This window comes from Octopus sinensis, linkage group LG23 (genome assembly GCF_006345805.1).
Source record: "Octopus sinensis linkage group LG23, ASM634580v1, whole genome shotgun sequence".
NCBI lineage: Eukaryota > Metazoa > Mollusca > Cephalopoda > Octopoda > Octopodidae > Octopus > Octopus sinensis.
The window spans coordinates 26,052,863-26,072,362 of NC_043019.1; the positions used below are offsets into that span (position 1 = coordinate 26,052,863).

Sequence of the window (19,500 nt, forward strand, 5' to 3'; positions counted from 1 at the left end):
AACTGAAAGAAGTCTGTTCTATCATCATCATCATCATCATCATTGAATGTCCGTCTTCCATGCATGCATGGGTAGGAGGTCTGACAGGAGCTGGCCAGGTAGAAAAACTACCCCAGGCTACTGTGTCTGTTTTGGCAGGGTTTTCATGGCTGGATGCTCTTCCTAACACCAGCCACCCTGCAGAGTAGACTCGGTGCCTTTTACATGGCACATGTACAGGCAAGGTTAGTTTTGACATGGTTTTGACAGCTGGATGCCCTTCCAAATGCCAACCACTTTAAAATGTGGACTGGGTACTTTTTATGTGGCAGCAGCATTGGCAGGGTCACCAAGTAACTTGCAAGACAAGGAATATAAACACACATATATATATCTATATCAGGGGTGTATATTCCGGGTGTGCTAGGTGTGCACTGCACACCCATCAAAAATGGCAAATTCATTATAAATATTTACCTTATTCATTAATTTAATCCTAAATCTTAATGGAAAACATTTGTTATATACCCCTGCTTGAAATTTGGTGGCACTGAGTGTGGCAGCACACCCAGGACAACAACAACCAAACGCCACTGATCTATGTGTGTGTGTGTGTGTGTGTGTGTGTGTGTGTGTGTGTGTGTGTTTATGTTTGCTCTCTCCCCACCAATGCTTCACATCTGGTGTTGGTGTGTTTACATCCCTGTCACTTTGCGCTTTGGCAAAAGAGATAAACAGAATAAGTCCCAGGCTTAAAAATAAAAGGAAGTGCTGGGGTTGATTCTGTTGACTGAAATATCCTTCAAGGATGTGCCTCAGAAGGGGTCCAGAAGTTCTAATGACTGGAACAGGTAAACAAGTAAAAAGATAAAAGATAAAAAGGGTGGGTGTGTGTGTCTATGTGTGTGAGTGAGTGTGTGCGTTTATGTGTATGAGCGTGTGTGAGTATGTGTGTGTGAGTGTCTGTATGAGAGTGTGTGTGTGAGTGTGTGTGTATGTGTTGTGCCTATGCTTGCCCTCACCACCACTTAACAACCAGCGTTGGTGTGTTTATGTCCACATAACTTAGCTGCTCAGCAAAAAAAGACCAACAGAATAAATACCACCCCAACCACTACCACCACCATCACCATCACCCCACTGCCAAGAAAAATTTTTTTAATGTCTTTGAATTCAAAAAGAAAAAAATGATAAAGACGAACTGGGACCAATTCATTCAACTAAAAAATTCACGAAAGCAGTGCTCCAGAATGGCCACAATCTAATGTCTGAACTAAGTGAAAGATAAAAGATAATAACACTAAACACAACACTAATCACAACAACATACCCGGTCTGACGAACTGTCCGGGAGGGCAGCTTTCCTAGCTTCTTCCAACTGGTTGGTCAGTTTGGTTGTTTTGGCTTTTGATTGCAGTTTGGTCTTCGTCAGAGTAGCTTTAGTCTCCTACAACGACAACGACAATAACAATGGGTTACATTAAACAAAAAACAAATAGCAAAATGCATAAAATTAAATTAAATTAAATGACTGAATCGGATTGTTAAATTTTGGAAGAAATATTAGTGAATCAGTCATGATACTACCGTGAGTGATGTACAAGGGTGAGTCAAAAAGTAATGCCATTTTGTTTAGGACTGGTATAATTACCAGCAGAGGAACATGTATTATACATCAAAATGAAGCTGGTCCTCTGTGGATCACATCCCTACTTCTCACTGTTTCTCTCAATAGCAATGTTCCACCTTCGAATGAGAGCATGTATCCCTGCCCCATAAAATTCTGTTGACTGTTCTTTGAGCCACTTCTTCACTACGGTTTTCACTTCCTCATCACTGGAATAATGTTTGTCTCTCAAACCCTCTTTCATGGGGCCGAAGAGATGACAGTCCAGTGACGATGATAGTCCAGTGACGAGGAAGTGAAAACTAGTGAAGTGGCTCAAAGAACAGTCAACAGTATTTTAAGGGACAGGGATACATGCTCTCATCTGAAGGTGGAACATTGCTATTGAGAGAAACAATGATTATGTTAAGAAGTAGGGATGTGATCTACAGAGGACCAGCTTCATTTTGATGTATGATACATGTCCCTGTGTTGGTAATTATACCTGTCCTAAACAAAATGGCGTTACTTTTTGACTCACTCTCATAGAATAATGAGTGATGTAGAATAATGAGTCACCATCGTCAAATTCATCATTTAACGTCCGTCTTCTATGCATGCATGGGTATGATGGATGACAGGAGCCAGACAAGTAGAAAAACTACTCTAGGCTACTGTGTCTGTTTTGGCAGGGATTTTTGTGCAAAGTGGAACTCAGTGCATTTTACGTGGTACTAACACAGGTGAGGTTAATTTTGGCATGATTTTTACGGCTGGATGCCCTTCCAGATACCAACCACATTACAGTATGGACTGGGTGCTTTTAACATGGCACCAGCACAGGCAGGGTAACTAAGTAATTTGCAAGACAAGGAATTATGAGAGGGGCAGGGCATTTGAGGAGAGGAACTTGTGTCAGAGGATGAAAGGAGTGTGAAAGGAAGGGAGAGGCTATACCTATAGCCTTTTATAAGATGCAGTCTTCAAAGAAGAGACACTATTGCTTGCAAAGAAGAGGGGGGGCTATAGCCTTTATAAAAGATATAGTTGGAATTTACAAAAAAAAACAAAACAAAAGACGAAGACAGGGAGTGTAGACAACAAACAGCTGTATTAGTCTAACGCCCAGGAAGTGAGAAAGTCTTTTATGTTTTGAGCCTATGCTCTTCAACAGAAAGGAACACAGAAATAAGCAGAGAGAGAAAATGAAAAAAAGGTTTAGTGGCTAGCGATCCACTCATGGTGACAGAGGTGGTCAGACAGGAGAGCTAGGAAGATATAGTTTGAAAAGAAGAAAGGCAGTGTCTATAACATACAAATAGAAGCCATTTACCTGTAATTCTGATTGTGTCTTTTCGATGATGTTGTCCTTCTCAACTATCATCAGCCTCAGCTGTTTAACAAGTTTCTCATTCTCTTCACACTGCATCTGAAGGTCATTGCTGGAACCTGCCATCTTGAAACAGAAGAAGGAATCAGAGTTCAGAGAGTTTGTCTCATAACAACGATAGTTGACAACAACAACAACAACGAAGATGATGACGACAACACCATCCTTATCAGCATTTCTACCAAGATTTCCACCATCACTATAAACATTATTATTTCTTTCTAGAAGGATTTATCCGGGAGGAAAATACAATCCCTGTGAACTTTGAAGACAACCACATTTTCCAGCATAAATGTTGACATAGTACAGAGTGTAAAGCAAGAAATTAAACATTCAAACATTGGCACTATCTTTCCAAATCTGCAGCATTTCATATGGAATTTTTGGCTCTTCCAAAGTTGTCTTGGTGCATAAGTTGACCTATCTTTTTTTTTTTTTTTTTGGTTGTAAAATTTGGCCTTGAAAGTATCCTAGACTAATCACTTTGGTGTAACTGATATTGAGTTTGGACAGCTGCAAACACTACACCACCATCATCATCATCATCATCATTATCATTTAATGTTTGCCGTCCATGCTAGCACAAGTGGGATGGCTTGACAAGAGCCAGCCAGGCAGAAGCCTACGCCAGACTTCTGTAACCGTTTTGGCAGGTTTTTACAGCTGGATGCCCTTCCTAACACCAACCACTTAGCAGAGTAGACTTAGTGCTTTTTACAAGGCACAAGCACAGCCGAGATCAGTTTTGGCAAGATTTTTACAGCTGGATGCCCTTCCTAACACCAACCACTTAGCAGAGTGGACTTAGTGCTTTTTACGAGGCACAAGCACAGCTGAGGTCAGTTTTGGCAAGATTTTTACAGCTGGACGCCCTTCCTAACACCAACCACTTAGCAGAGTGGACTTAGTGCTTTTTACGAGGCACAAGCACAGCTGAGGTCAGTTTTGGCAAGATTTTTACAGCTGGATGCCCTTCCAAATGCCAACCACTTTACAGTGTGGACTGGGTGCTTTTAAGTGGCATCTGCACTAACAGGGTCACCAAGTACTTGCAAGACAAAAGGAAAAATGTCACCATAATCCTTAATGCTACCAACATCATCAGAGTCATCATCACCATTGTTGTCATCATGTGCCTGTGCACACACACACACATACACTTATGGTAGCAATCATCTCTTTTTCTCTTAAATACACTGACTTACATATGACCACACAGGACATTATCCACATCAATATTTTCAGTTTGAAGGTGGTGAGCTGGAAGAATCATTAGCCGGGCAGGTAAAATGCTTAGCAGTATTTCACCTGTCTATACATTCTGAGTTCAAATTTTGCTGCGGTCAACTTTGCTTTCATCCTTTCAGGGTTGATAAATTGAGTACCAGTTGAGCACCTGGGTTTATATAATCGACTTATCAACCTCCCTAAACTTGCTGGCTTTGTGCCAAAATTTGAAACCAATATTTTCAGTTTGAAAGAACCTGTACATATAGGTTGTTGTAATGAAAGTTCTGCCTAATTTGTGGAATTAAAATTTTGGAGATTTTAACCCTTTTGTTACTGTATTTATTTTCAGATACTCTGTGTTTCTTTCAATTAATTTTAAATATAACAAAGAATTTAATAGAATAACTTAGTTATCATTAAGCTAGTGTTAAGAACATAAATTGAGACTAAGGTTTGGTGGAGGATTTTAATTCAGAACTTTTAAAAACATTTGTACTACAGAGCCAGAGGTAGTTTCAGCCAGGTTGGTATCGAAAGGGTTAAGTTCCATTTCTGTCAAATGCTTAGTGATGCTCCTTCCCCACTCCCACCCGACAATACGCCTGCTTCTACCGCCAGGATATAAGAACATTATTCAAACAGATCCCTAATTTGATCTGATTAAGGAACACATTCATCATGTCATGCACCAGAAGTTTCAGAGAGGGGTCGACACAAGTGCAGCTGTCAAGTGTCACTCACAAAAAAGTAGTATATATACAAAGACACATATATAGTGATATGTTGGTACTTACTTTGGTTAAAGTTTATCACAGTCAAAGTATTTTGGTAAAAATCTAAAATACAATATATATCTTACAAATAGAGCAGCTCCATTTGGCTTTCACCTGAAATAGATTTAAAAAAGAAATTCTGAGAAAACGATTTTTTTTTTTTTGTAAGTACATGAAAAGTTATACCAAAAGTAGGAAGGTGTTGATTAAATCTTAATTAGTCCATCATCTCTATATATATAAAACTGAGAATGTCTGTCTGTCTGTCTGTGTGTTTCCCTAAAACTTGAGAACTACAAAACCAATTTCATTCAAATTTTACACGTGCCTTACTTAAAGTCCGGGGAGTGTCATTGGAAAAAAAATTTTAACTTTTTCCCTAGGGCGACCCCACAGCAATATCATATCTTCTCCACTATTTTAGTATTACGTGTTAAAAGTGAAACAAAAACATCTCTCTATTGTAATGTAGACACTTTCACTTTAATACTGAAACTATTAAAGTTAAAGTGTTATATAACAGGGATGAACCATTAACAGTGGTCATCCATTTTGCTAGAAGAAGATCCACTATGGTCTTATATGCTTTGCCCTGTTTATAATTATACCACATTTATATATATATATATACACCACACACATATATATATGTATATATATATATATATATATATATATATATATATATATATATATATATCGGAGTGGCTGAGTGGTAAGTAGCTTGCAACCAACCACATGGTCCGGGTTCAGTCCCACTGCGTGGTATCTTGGGCAAGTGTCTTCTGCTATAGCCCCGGGCCGACCAATGCCTTGTGAGTGGATTTGGTAGACAGAAACTGAAAGAAGTCTGTCGTATATATATATATATGTATGTGTGTGTGAGTGTCTTGTTTGTCCCCCTAGCATTGCTTGACAACCGATGCTGATGTGTTTATGTCCCCGCACTTAGCGGTTCGCCAAAAAGAGACCGATAGAATAAGTACTGGGCTTACAAAGAATAAGTCCCGGTCGATTTGCTTGACTAAAAGTGGTGCTCCAGCATGGCCGCATCAAATGACTGAAACAAGTAAAAGAGTAAAAGAAAAAAGAGTATATATACACACACACACATATGATGGACAGTCTCTTCTAACTACCAAATTCACACCAGGGTATCAAACATATTCTTCCTTCTAGTCCAAGAGGACTTCCTCTTCCAACTAACAGATAAATATGAATAAGACCTTTTACTGTAACTACTATAGGCCTAGGCTGATTAATTGCTTGCAACTACCAAATTCACTTGCAAGCAATTAATCAGCCTAGGGCTATAGTAGTTACAGTAAAAGACACTTGGCCCAGATGCAGCACAATATGCAATGTTTCCTTCCTGTTTTAAGACAACAGTGATAGGGTGGGAGTTTATTTGAGAGAGATTTAGCTACTATCTTTAGCAAGTTGGCTCATACTTACAGCAGTTGGTTATGTGAGATGCAGTACTGACAGTGTAGGCAAGTCACCTCTGCTCCACTATCATACCGTTTGTGTTTGCACAATGCACGTGACTGAGTTGTAAGGGTACCTAAGAAGACAGTGCTGTAGTGGACATTCTCTGTAATGATTACTTCTGTCTAGAGTTCAGCCAGTCATATTGCTCGGCTATTGTAAGCTATGATGGGTTTGGTGGCTGTGTAAACCCTGTTGTAAAGACATGGCATCCGGTTTTTCATGTTAGCATGGGTGGGAGGGGAACCGTTTTACCTATCACTTATTGCTTGTGTGTGTGTGATATATCACACACACACACACACACACACACACACATATATATATGGCTTAAAATGATACAAAATGTGAAAGCCAAAGAGGTGAGGGAACAGCGAACATGATGTCTTTGTTTGATATACATACATAGATAGACAAACAGAGAGACAGGTAGGCAGACAGCCAGACAGACAGGTAGACAGATGGATAGATAGATAGATAAATAGATAGATAGACATACATGTATATATACATATACATACATATATGCAGATATATATATATATATGCATATATATATATATAACGGGAAGCTTTATGAAAATAAACAAAAGACGAAGGCAGGTGGAGTACAAACAAACAATTGTATTAGTATGGCACTCAGGAATATAAATAAAACAAGTCTTTTACGTTTCGAGACTACGCTCTTCAACAGAAAGATACACAGAAAAGAAACACGGAGAGAAACAAGGAGAGGAAAAAAATGCGTGCAGAAGCTAGCGATTCAACATGGCCATGTGTGTGCATGCATGTGACAGTGAGGAAATGTTCTACGGCCGAAGTCAAATAACAACAATGAAACTCATCATAACAGCATGCACAATTTGTTCCCAGACCAGACTGTAGCATCCCAATCATTTGTTTGGTTACCACCATATTCCACCTCTTCAGAAAAACCAATAAAGCCGCAATCTCACAGGTCTACAGCTTCCTCTTTATAGCCTATAGCAGTGGTTTTCAACCAGGGTTCCGCCAGCACAGTCCAGGGGTTCCGCAAGAAGTTACAAAACTGCTAAAATCGGCAGTAATTTTTAATTCTCCTGTGCAGATATGTGTGCATAAGACTATTAAATTATTGCACAGGGGTTCCTCGAGCCAGTGGAATGTCTCCTTGGGGTTCCGCTCCAGCAAAATGTTTGAAAAGCACTGGCCTATAGACACCAACCGACAGGCAGGATATCAAACATATTCTTCTCTCTAGTCCAAGAGGACTTCCTCTTCCCCCTAACAGATAAATATGAAAAGGACCTTTTATTTTGTGTGTCAGATAAGACTGGACTGTACTTAGTACTCATGGCCCTTATAAGTTCTTTCAAACTGAAGAATTTAATGTGGATAATGCCTGCCCTGGACAAATGTAGGTCAATGTTTGCAAGACAAAAAAGGAAAGGATTCCAGGCTGAATATTTCAAACCAGATCCTGATGAACTCTACTGAAGGTACAAAAGGATCATATGATTAAATTAGGTGGCAGTGTGACGGGTCTATTCCCCAACCCACTAGAAGCACCAAAGGGCCGGGTGGTTGTGTTATACAAGGCAGTGTGTTACACCTACCAGCCAGAATTTTACTAAAGGTACCCAAGATGGCAGTGTCTTGTTGTGTGTTAGGCCAACCAAGGCAAACGCAATATCTGCATATTTTACACTTAAGTGTAATTAACACTGACTTAATTTTCTAGGTTAATTAAAATGTAATTACAGTTAGCAAAACACATTTGCTTTGTTTCCTTCAGTCAACCCAGATTAAAACCAGGTAAAACACTCAACGGAAGGAAAAGCCAGTAGCACCAGTAGAGAGCTCTTTCAAATGCAGCTGCTGTATGCATGACTGCCACTCCCATGTGGCCCTACACAGCAACAGCAGACACTGAACCACCATCAGCAGCCGACACAATTTCTTCGGGCGTAGATCCATGGTCTCTTGAAACCGACAGATGCTTACTACTAATAAAAATAAGTAACCACTTCTAGTTTATGGTTGGGTGGTGATGGTTAGTAAACTGCAACTAGTGATTAATCTAGAAACTTTTGTCTACTCAGACAGGAACCACGATGTGGTTGAGTGAAAGGTGTTATGTGGGGTAACTAGCTGCAGGATACATTACACTGGGTACCCCAGGGAATGGTTGGTGTTATGTAGAGTAAATAGCCACAAGACGTATTATACTAACACACGTGGACATGCCTACAAAGTCAGAAAACAACACAGCTCCCATGACTTTCGGAAACATTTTTTCACGCTCAGAGTTGCTGAAGCATGGAACAAACTGCCTGCGTCAGTTGTTGACTGCCATGACACTGCATCCTTTAAGGCCCTCATGCTTTCCGAAATCCGCCGAAACTACACCTGATTATACATACACTTTAGATGAGTTATAGTGCACCTGAGCACTGTACACAATGTTTTTATTATTATTATTATTATTATTATTATTATATTGTTCAGCAACCCAAGTTAACTTAGATATATAATAAATAACAGTGACTTATGTAGGGTAACTAACCACAATATACATTATACCAATGGCTACCTGACAACATTCACACATGATAATTAAGAGGTACAACTAGATATAGGAAAAAAGTATTATTCTGTTTGTCCTGGATGAACCTCGTCAAAAAAAAAGAAAAAATAGGTAACCACTCCCATTTTTCAAATGAATGATTAAGGCTAATACAAGAAATTCCTCGACTTCGACTTCATGGCTGAGTATGCAGGTAACAGTTTCAGGTAAAGGTTTCAGGTAACAGTCTCCAGCAACACAAAACATTTACTCACCTGCCTTCCATGACCCTCCCTCAAAATTATCAGTACTTTCACTTCCTTGATATCACTAATGAGCTTACAGTTTTCTGAACCCTAAAACTAGGGGAGTTTTAAGGGCCAATTGTAGCTTTGATTTGCTGGTATGAAGCAGATAGACGCTGTCTCAAATTCCTGTGTGTCTCACTATTTCGTGTCAGTCATTAGAATGGAGCACTGCCTTGATGAATTCTAGTCAATCATATTAACCCCCATTTACTTAGTTTTATAAGTTTGGTACTTACTTTATCAATCTTTTTTGCCAAACTGCTATGTTGCAGAACATGGCCACAGAGCACTGTTTTTCAAACAAAGGATAGACTTAGAAACCAACAGAAAAACACACAGACATAAAGCCTGTTGAATATCTATATCCCACCTGTAAGGTGGAGGGCCAGCAGGATCATTAGCACCCAGGGTAAAATGCTGCAAAGCATTTCATTCAGCTTTATGTTTTGAGTTCAAATTCTGCTAAGGTTAACTTTGCCTTTCATTTTTTCGGGGTCGACTTTGCATTTTATCCTTGTGCCTTCACAAAAGAAAAAAGATTATGAATTTTATAACTTAGGGAGGAAAATTTTTCCTTTTTGGTTAAGAAGCTCAATGACAGGTATAGACATGTTTCATTCTTACTTGAGCTCATCAACATAATATGAACTTTGCTAACATTGGTGGCTTTAATCAATCAACAGAAGATCTCTGTGAGCAGAAGAAAGAATTACGTAGTAACCTAGATTAGAAACCGGAGCCATTCCATCTCTATGACTTAGTGACTAGTTGATGTCACCTATGTAGGTTATATTTAATTAGTAAAATGAGAATACAAATGTCAAGCTATGTTAAACGAGTATTTCAGGTAGGTGTAATAAAATGCTCTGCAGAAAACAGCTGTGACCATGGAGGTGAGATAATCTATACACACACACACACATACCCATTCCATCTTGGGAAACTTATCTATTTTAAATATGGGTATATATGTATATATATATCATCATCATTATATATATATATAATGTAATGTATGTATGCATATATATATATATATATGTATAATGTGTATATATATATATATATATATATAATGTGTGTGTATATATATATATATATATAGATAGATAGATAGATAGATAGATAGATAGATAGATAGATAGATAGATAGATAGATAGATAGATACTAGTATTATAACCCGATTTCATTCGGGTCTATTTGGGCCACATTTTAAAGATGAAGAATTTTGCTTTTGAGGCCACGGTTTTCAATTGAGCAAACTCAAAGTTGCCATGCAAACTCCCCAGCACTTTTAACATAGGTGTGCAAATTTTCAGGTCAATTCAACCACATTTACTAACACTTGTGCCTGCACAACTGCTTGTGAGACAACATCCGCCCTTTCCACAAATAAATAATAGATAGATACATATATAATGTATGTATATATGTATGTAGGTATGTATGTATGCATATATATATATATATGTGTATATACATATATAATTCAAAGAGAGTTAGAGGTCGCGAATCCAACCAAGGGATAATATCTATCCAATATACTGCTGGTAGAAACTGCTCTTCTCTCTCTATTCTTGAAATTACTGGTACTTTACACATGTATGTATATTCTCAGGGTTGTTTAAAATAAATAAATAGATACAATATAATGTCTAACAGCTGATGAATACTACTTCTGGATTCCTTTCATTTTCTTCTTGCCATAATATATATACACACACACACACATATATATATATATATATATATATATATATATGCATACATACATACATACATATATATACAACATGATAATGATTTTTTTTTAAGTGGAACACCAGCTATCGAGACAACTCCCTGTCATTATATAAATATGAATAAAAACAAATCTAAAATCGAAATTTGTTTTAACAAAGTTAAAAGTAGGTTATATCGGTAAACTTCCACGTTTTAGAAAGAAGGAGAGGAGGGGGAGATGTATTACAAGAGGTGTTGGAGGTGGAGGTGGGACAAAATGTTGAAGTTTCAACATGCTTTAGAAGAGTCATGTGACAGGCCTATTATCAAAAACATTCATAATGAAGGTACTAGGAATGATGGTACTAGAAAAGTGGGTACTAAGAATGATGGTACTAGAAAAGTGGGTACTAGGAATGATGTTACTAGAAAAGAAGGTACAACCATAAACGGTACAACAACTAAACTTGAGTTACAGTTTATCACTTGATTTTCATGGAATCCATTCGTATTATATTTTCATTTTTGTTTCTTCAAAATTGGTCTGCAACTAGAATCTTCAAAGTAAGAATATTTTCAAATTATTCAAAAAATAAAAAATCCTTATATAATACTTCCAAATGTTGTTAACAGACCAGAATGTCACATCAGGCATTTCTGTATTTTCTTTGAGTGCAGAAAGACTCAAGAACTGATAAAAGTCTTCATGTCCCAAATTTCATATTTGAACATAAAAAAGCTTTGAAACAAATTTACAAAGAGGTGCTGAAGAATTCTTGGCTTTAAAGGTATTGCGAAAGGCCTGGTTGGAGGCCCAACCTTCTGAGTATTTTTTGCAGGGCTTTTAAAAACTGAAGGACTGCTGCAATAAGCAGGGAGGACCATAATTAACTGATCCTCCTATATTTTCTTTTGCCCAAAGCCAGAAACTTTCAGCACACCTTAATCAAATTCACAATTATTTTCGAAGCGGAAAACTCATTAAACCTGAAATATAAATCTAACATATAAAATTAGTCACTTTTAAACTTCTTCCTGTTGTCTCACAAGAAAAAATCTTGGTTTCAAAGAATTATGACATTTCCACAAAAATAAACTATAAAAGTGAATCTGTTTAGCATCATTCACCAACCGGCAAACTTCAGAGCAGAACAGCAAGCAATGAAATGTTTTTGTTGTTCAGTTCATACAACTGACTAAACCAAGCAATCAGTCATTTAGAGTAGTGATCCCCAATATTTTTTTGTTCACCACAGAGTGGTTTCATGCAAAACTATTTTTCCACAGCACAGACCAAAGGGCCACACGCATAATAAAGCACAATAAAGTGCATAATATATAATTTAATTATTACATATATAATAGTAGCTTGCTAACGAACCACATGGTTCCAGGTTCAGTCCCACTGTGTGGCACCTTGGGCAAGTGTCTTCTACTATAGCCTCAGGCCGACCAAAGCCTTGTGAGTGGATTTGGTAGATGGAAACTGAAAGAAGCTCGTCATGTATATATATATATATATATACATACATACACACACACATATATACATATGTATATATGGTATGTGTGTAGATGTTTGTCCCCCCAACAACGCATAATAACTGATGCCAGTGTGTTTACATCCCCGTAACTTAGCGGTTCAGCAAAAGGGACCAATAAAATAAGTACTAAGCTTACAGAAAATAAGTCCTATGGTCGATTTGCACAACTAAAGGCAGTGCCCCAGCATGGCTGTAGTCAAATGACTGAAACAAATAAAAGAATAAAAGAATAAAAAAGAATAACATTTGGAATATAAATTGACAGAATTTTGGTGGCAGAAGGTTTTTAATTTTGGTCACTTTAAAATGGAATTTGTTTCAAAGAACTAGGCGTGGCCACAGGTGGGTTGGTTTCAGAAGGGTTCTTTTGCATTTATGACCAAATGCCTGGCAGATAAGTCTTGAACTATTTTCTCTTCTGTTATAAGCCAAACCTGAGCTAATGGTAAAGTTTAATCCCTGTGTAGATGACAGGAAGGTCAGAGTCCTGAGTATAACAAAACAAAAAGAAATAAGGATGCCACCATGAAAAACAGCTGCTTGTTTTTGAATGAAAATAATTTATTGAGAACGGTCTTGTCGAATGAATTTGAACCATCAATGTTTTAGATTGAATATCCCTATATGTAATAATTAAATTATACAGGAGTGGCTGTGTGGTAAGTAGCTTGCTAACCAACCACATGGTTCCGGGTTCAGTCCCACTGTGTGGCATCTTGGGCAAGTGTCTTCTACTATAGCCCCGGGCCGACCAATGCCTTGTGAGTGGATTTGGTAGACGGAAACTGAAAGAAGCCTGTCGTATATGTGTGTATGTGTTTGTGTGTGTGTGTTTGTCCCCCTAGCATTGCTTGACAACCGATGCTGGTGTGTTTACGTCCCCGTCACTTAGCAGTTCGGCAAAAGAGACCGATAGAATAAGTAAGTACTGGGCTTACAAAGAATAAGTCCCGGGGTTGATTTGCTCGACTAAAGGCGGTGCTCCAGCATGGCCGCAGTCAAATGACTGAAACAAGTAAAAGAGTAAAGAGTACTACTACTGCACTCCAAGTCAAAAATTATACAAAAACTGAGCTGACCCAAACAATGAACTATACAAAGCATGTGTCATTACAAAAAGCATGAATATGCTCTTACTGGGAGGCTCCTCCACTCACTTTAGTAAATTGCTTTATAAACTTGACTCATTTCTCATTACTAAGTGACCCGCCTTTCAACAAGACACAACAGCAGAGTTGATTCACCCTGCTGCAGTCAAAACTGTGCAGTCCTTGGAATATTACAGAACGCATCTTCCACAACCTTGCACGTTTTCTCCATTGATCATTTGCATTTCTGCACAAAGGCATTTTATTGATTAGGTTCGTCGACTGATTGTACAACACAGTACATTAGAACATTACCATTAGCTGATAAGATCGATTCTTCACCAGTACAATGTGACTTTCTAGATTTGGCAGTCAGTACCGAAGTTTTTTTGGGGTGTTTTTTTTTTTTTTTGAAGACTCATGTAACCCTTCAATTTAATTTTATTGATGCAGATAAAAACAAACTCAACAATGTTGGCTGTTTGTAAAATTGGCCTCAAAGTGCCAGAAAATAAAATAAATCGTCTTGTCAGCAAGATTTTTTTTGGTCTTTTTTGGCAAGTACTTTTCCAATCTTAAAAGTTTCAAAGATTCTTTTGAAAGAAATTGGTAGTAAATCAGACACATTGGTAATAGCATCTTTGTAGATGATGTAAAAAAAAAACTGTTCAATGCTATAGTGCCGACATTTTTTCTTTGGTTCTGCCATAAAAACTATATTATAATGGATATATTATTATTATTATTATCATTATTAAGAAGGCAGTGATTTGGCAGAATCGTTAGCACACCAGGTAAAATGCTTAGCGGCAGTTTGTCCGTCTTTATGTTCTGAGTTCAAATTCTGCCGAGATCCGCTTTGCCTTTCGTCCTTTCAGGGTTGGTAAAATAGATACCAGTTGAGTTCTGGGGTTGATGTAATCAACTTGCTCCCCTCACCAAAAATTTTAGGCCTTGTGCTTATCGTACAAAGAATTATTATCATTATTATTGAAATGACAAGCAGGCAAAATCATTAGCACACTTGATGAAATGCTTAGCAGTATTTTGCCCATTGCTACGTTCTGAGTTCAAATTCCACCATGGTCATCCTTTCAAGGTCGATAAATTAAGTACCAGGGAAACACTGGGGGTCCATGTAATCAGCGGTAGTGGCAGTGGTGGCGTCTCCTAAGTCAAGGAGATAAAATAAGTGCCAGTTGAGCACCAGACTTGATGTATTTAATTAGAACCCCTTCCCCAAAATTTCAGGCCCTGCACCTATAGTAAAAAGGTTTACTCTTACTATTTGCTTTGTTTTACACTGTTTATTAAATAAGATTATGTCACTATTGTGCAGAATGCAGTTTTACAAACAACTACTAATTGCATTCATTGCCCCTTTGCTCCCTTCACCATCTCTTACCTTTCATCATCTCCCCTCATCAACCCTTGGTTTTCCAATCCTCCCCTGCAACTCCCTACTTTCACAAATGCCCCTCTTGATTCTTCCCTGTCCTCAAGGTGTGGTGGCACCCACTTTAGAAATCACTGTTGTAAAAGAGACAACTCAGTTAATTAGCAGAACTTGTGGTATTTCATTTAGATATATTAATTAGATGAGACTCGTCATTTTAGCTGGGACTCGTCATTTTAGCTGAGGCTCCTCATTTTAGCTGGGACTCGTCATTTTAGCTGGGACTCGTCATTTCAGCTGGGACTCGTCATTTTAGCTGGGACACATCATTTTAGCTGAGACTCATCATTTTAGCTGGGACTCGTCATTTTAGCTGGGACTCGTCATTTTTAGCTGGGACTCGTCATTTTAGCTGAGACTCGTCATTTTAGCTGGGACTCGTCATTTTAGCTGGGACTCGTCATTTTTAGCTGGGACTCATCATTTTTTGGACCATTTTTACATTTTAGGATGAAATTTTTCCAGAAAATTTTGTTTTTAAAAATCTGCTGCTCAAATACGAGCAAATTTACATAGTAAATACACCTTTTCCTCGACTTACTGACAGGTCGTAAGTCAATCTGCATTGCCAGATGCTGCCATAGTTATACAGACAGCTACCCAACGTCTGAAAATCGATTTTTTATCTATTTATCTAAGTCCTTATTTTTTGTGGTGATAAAGTGCAGATGGTTGTAAGTTGCATGGGTCCTAAGTCAAGGAGAAGGTGTAACGCATTTGATTTGTTTATGGAATTGAGAAATTTGGTGGGAGAATATGATACCCAATGTGTTTCATTACATTTTGTTTTGATGTTTGATTTCCATGCTTGCAGAAGGCTTGACAAAGAAACAGACATTTTCAACAGCCATTTTCCCTTCCTGTTACCAACCCTCACCTTTTGTTTCTAAGCTTGATCTCTCAAACAACTGCCCAGGCATACTTTTGTTGAGAACTGCAGAGTAATGAAACTGTTTGTATAAAAGGCCATGTTTTGTTTACAACTGTGTGTACATGTCAAGACAAAAGATAATATATACACAGTGACACACACACACACACACCCACACACATTAAATCACAAATTAAAAGCAGCCCTAGTAATGCAAATGCTATCGGTCACACATACATAGAGTGTGTTTTGTTTATATGCCAAATTTGCTGCAGGATAGTGTCTGGGAAAAGTTCCCCAAACAATGCCAAGTGTTATAGAACACCTGAATACCATAGGCCAGGCAAGACAACTTGCCTTGGAATCACTGAGAATGGCAGATATCAATATTTTGCTATTATTGTGGTTTATCAATATCATGTACCCAGATGGGCCCCTTCTATTTTCTCAGTACCAAATTTCACTTAGCTCATATGTCATTGGTCACCTTACATTAACCGACAGCATCCATACAGTGAGACAAAACCCCTAAGAATTTATGCATCACGTTTTTAAAATACAAGGATTTAAAATCATTAAAAAATCCCTTTTTTGCCAAATTGCAGGGTTTTTTTGTTTTGTTTTGTTTTTTTTGTTATGGCAGATTTTTCATCGTTTAGGGTAAATTGTGGTAATTCCAGAATGCAAACATGTGGCCTTGTATTGTCATTAAAAGTTTGATGAGTTATTATAGAGGAGACACTTGGCCACCCTAAAGCCACTGGTTGTAATAGTTTTACTCTCATTAACTCGAATAACTTCTATAACCTGGTTATACTATTCTGATACCCACCCCCTAAGTTGCCCCTCTCAAGTACAGCTTCTTTAAGAACTTATACTTATGCATTTGTGCATATATTTATTTCTAAATACTTGTCATTGACTTGTTCTGGGTTTACATAACTTTGGGACCATTGGCTGCCTCCATGTGTACACACACGTACACACAGGTGTATGTAGGTGTGTGTGTGCGCGTTTGTGTATGTGTGTGTATATATATATACCTTTAAAGGTATATATGATTAACTACATAATCTAATGTGTCCTCTATTTATAACAATTGGATGTAATCTAAGAATTTGGCTGCTATTGCTAGCAGATCAGATGATCAGGTAGAGGTTCCTTCGTTAGCTCAGGTGACTGTGGGTTTTCATATCTGACATACCTTAATACACAAGCCTTGTGTACTCATCGCAAACTTTCGTGCCATGTGTCTGCTCAAACACAATTGATCAATATAGTTCAATAACTTGAATAAGTAGTAATGGTGGAAAGGAGGTGGAATGATTAAGAGTGGTGGTGAGAGGACTGAATACTGACTCAATGTTATTGATCATTAAACAGGTGGTGTGGCAGAGTGGATAAGAAACAAGATAAGTGATAGGGGAGTGGTCCCATGTAGCCCACTCCTCAAAAAAAACGGTTCCCCAAGCCTAGTTTACTCTGTACAACACTTCTATCTGCTCCCTTCCCTTTTCTATATATCAAGCACAACCATTTCCCTCACAGTTGCAGGATCCTATATTCTTTCTTATTAACTAAAATCTTAATCATTAATCTTTAATCTGTCCTATTAAAACTTTAAGTATTTGTTAAGATTATTTTGAGGCCACCCAATTCTTGGTTTCATTTTCATGTTTGGAAATTGCCTAAATCTTTTGACAGATTCGTCCAGAAGAACCAGGTCGTTAGCATGCCAAATTTACCATTGTCACCTAGTCTTTCCTTCCTCTGTTATGGTCTGGAAGTTCAATAATAAACAGCAACAAAGTGAGAACTGAGCCTTGATGGATTTCTATTTACACCCCAAATTCCCTTCTGAACTTGTTACTGACTCTAAAACCATGCACTGGGATCTGTCATTTATTGACAGCAATCCACAGCATACTTAGATTATTGGGCCCTAAGACCAATGAGGCCCCCGGGCAAATCAATGCACTAGGTCCTATAGTATCTAATTATAAACAGCAAACCTCAGCATACCAATATCATAACTGGGCCCTTTGACCCAAGAAGCCCCAGGGCAACCACCAAGTGTGCCTGTACTCATGCCTTAAGGTGGCACTGGCTGACTCCCACCTTACTGACTGCACTCATCAATATGTATCTTAATGTTGTAAGCAGAGGTTTACTCCTAGCTAAAATTATTTCTTCTGAAGTCATCTCACAGGAAGATAACATTGTTATACCTCCTTCTGACACGAAGCCAAACTGCATCTCATCTAAGTTAATTCTGTTCACAATCAATAGTACTGTAGCTCTTTTAACTACTATAACCTGGTTATACTATTCTGATACCCACCCCCTAAAGTTGCCCCTCTCAAGTACAGTTTCTTTATACTTATGCATTTGTGCATATATTTATTTCTAAATACTTGTCATTGACTTGTTCTGGGTTTACATAACTTTGGGACCATTGGCTGCCCCATAAAACTTAAAGCAATTGAAAATTTATTGCACTCTTCCACTCCCCAAAATACCTATCCATGTGTACACACACACACAAGTGTGTGTAGGTGTGTGTGTGTGTGTGTGTGTGTGTGTGTGTTGTGTGTGTGTGTGTGTGTGTGTGTGTGTGTGTGCATGTGTGTATGTGTGTGTGTGTATATATATATATATATATATATATATATATAAAGGAGCACTCTGTCCTCTGTCAGTTACAACAATGAGGGTCCCAGCTGATACGATCAAAGGAACAGCTTACTCGTTAAATTAATGTCAAGTGGCTTAGCATTTCACAGACACATGTACCCTTAACATAGTTCTCAGAGAGATTCAGCATGACACAGAATGTGACAAGCTTGGCCCTTTTTGAAATACAGGTACTACTCATTTTTGCCAGCTGAGTGGACTAGAGCAACGTGAAATAAAATGTCTTGCTCAAGGACACAAAGCATTGCCGGGAATTGAACTCACAACTTTACGATCATGAGCAGAATGCCCTAACCACTAAGCCACACTTATATATACACATGCACAAATGTCTATACAGATGTATATAAAAAAAGTGTATATTCAAAAGGTAATTTTTTATATATATCTGCACAGACTTTCTCACTGGTGATGCCTTTCCCAATAAATATATACATATATATATATGACAGGCTTCTTTCAGTTTCCGTCTACCAAATCCACTCACAAAGCTTTGGTTAGCCTGAGGCTACAGTAGAAGACACTTGCCGAAAGTCCCACGCAGTGGGACCGAATCCGGAACCATGTGGTTGGTAAGCAAGCTACTTACCTCACAGCCACTCCTGTGCCTTATATATAATATATATATATATATTATATATATATATATGTATGTATGTATGTATTAAGTATGTATGCATGTATTTGATATAGCAATATATGTATACATCATCATCATCATTTAACATTCACCTTCCATGCTGGCATGGGTGGGACAGTTACACAAGAGTCGGCCAGGCAGAAGCCTGCAGCAGACTTCTGTGAC

At 38.0% G+C, this 19,500-nt stretch overlaps 1 protein-coding gene across 5 annotated transcripts in view; it reads right to left on the bottom strand.

The window, feature by feature from the left end:
• LOC115223526 (golgin subfamily B member 1) overlaps positions 1 to 19,500 on the bottom strand; it is a 92,667-nt gene that overhangs the window by 57,795 nt on the left and 15,372 nt on the right. For 4 of the 5 annotated variants that reach the window (XM_036512425.1, XM_036512424.1, XM_036512423.1 and 1 more), the window contains exons 2-4: positions 5,000 to 5,094; positions 2,919 to 3,041; positions 1,310 to 1,426 (exon numbers count right to left, since the gene is read on the bottom strand). In XM_036512425.1, the coding sequence (XP_036368318.1) occupies positions 1,310 to 1,426; positions 2,919 to 3,041 (240 nt within the window). In that variant the 5' untranslated portion in view covers positions 5,000 to 5,094. The remainder of the gene's footprint in view (positions 1 to 1,309; positions 1,427 to 2,918; positions 3,042 to 4,999; positions 5,095 to 19,500) is intronic. The other variant, XM_036512422.1, reaches the window with a different exon arrangement.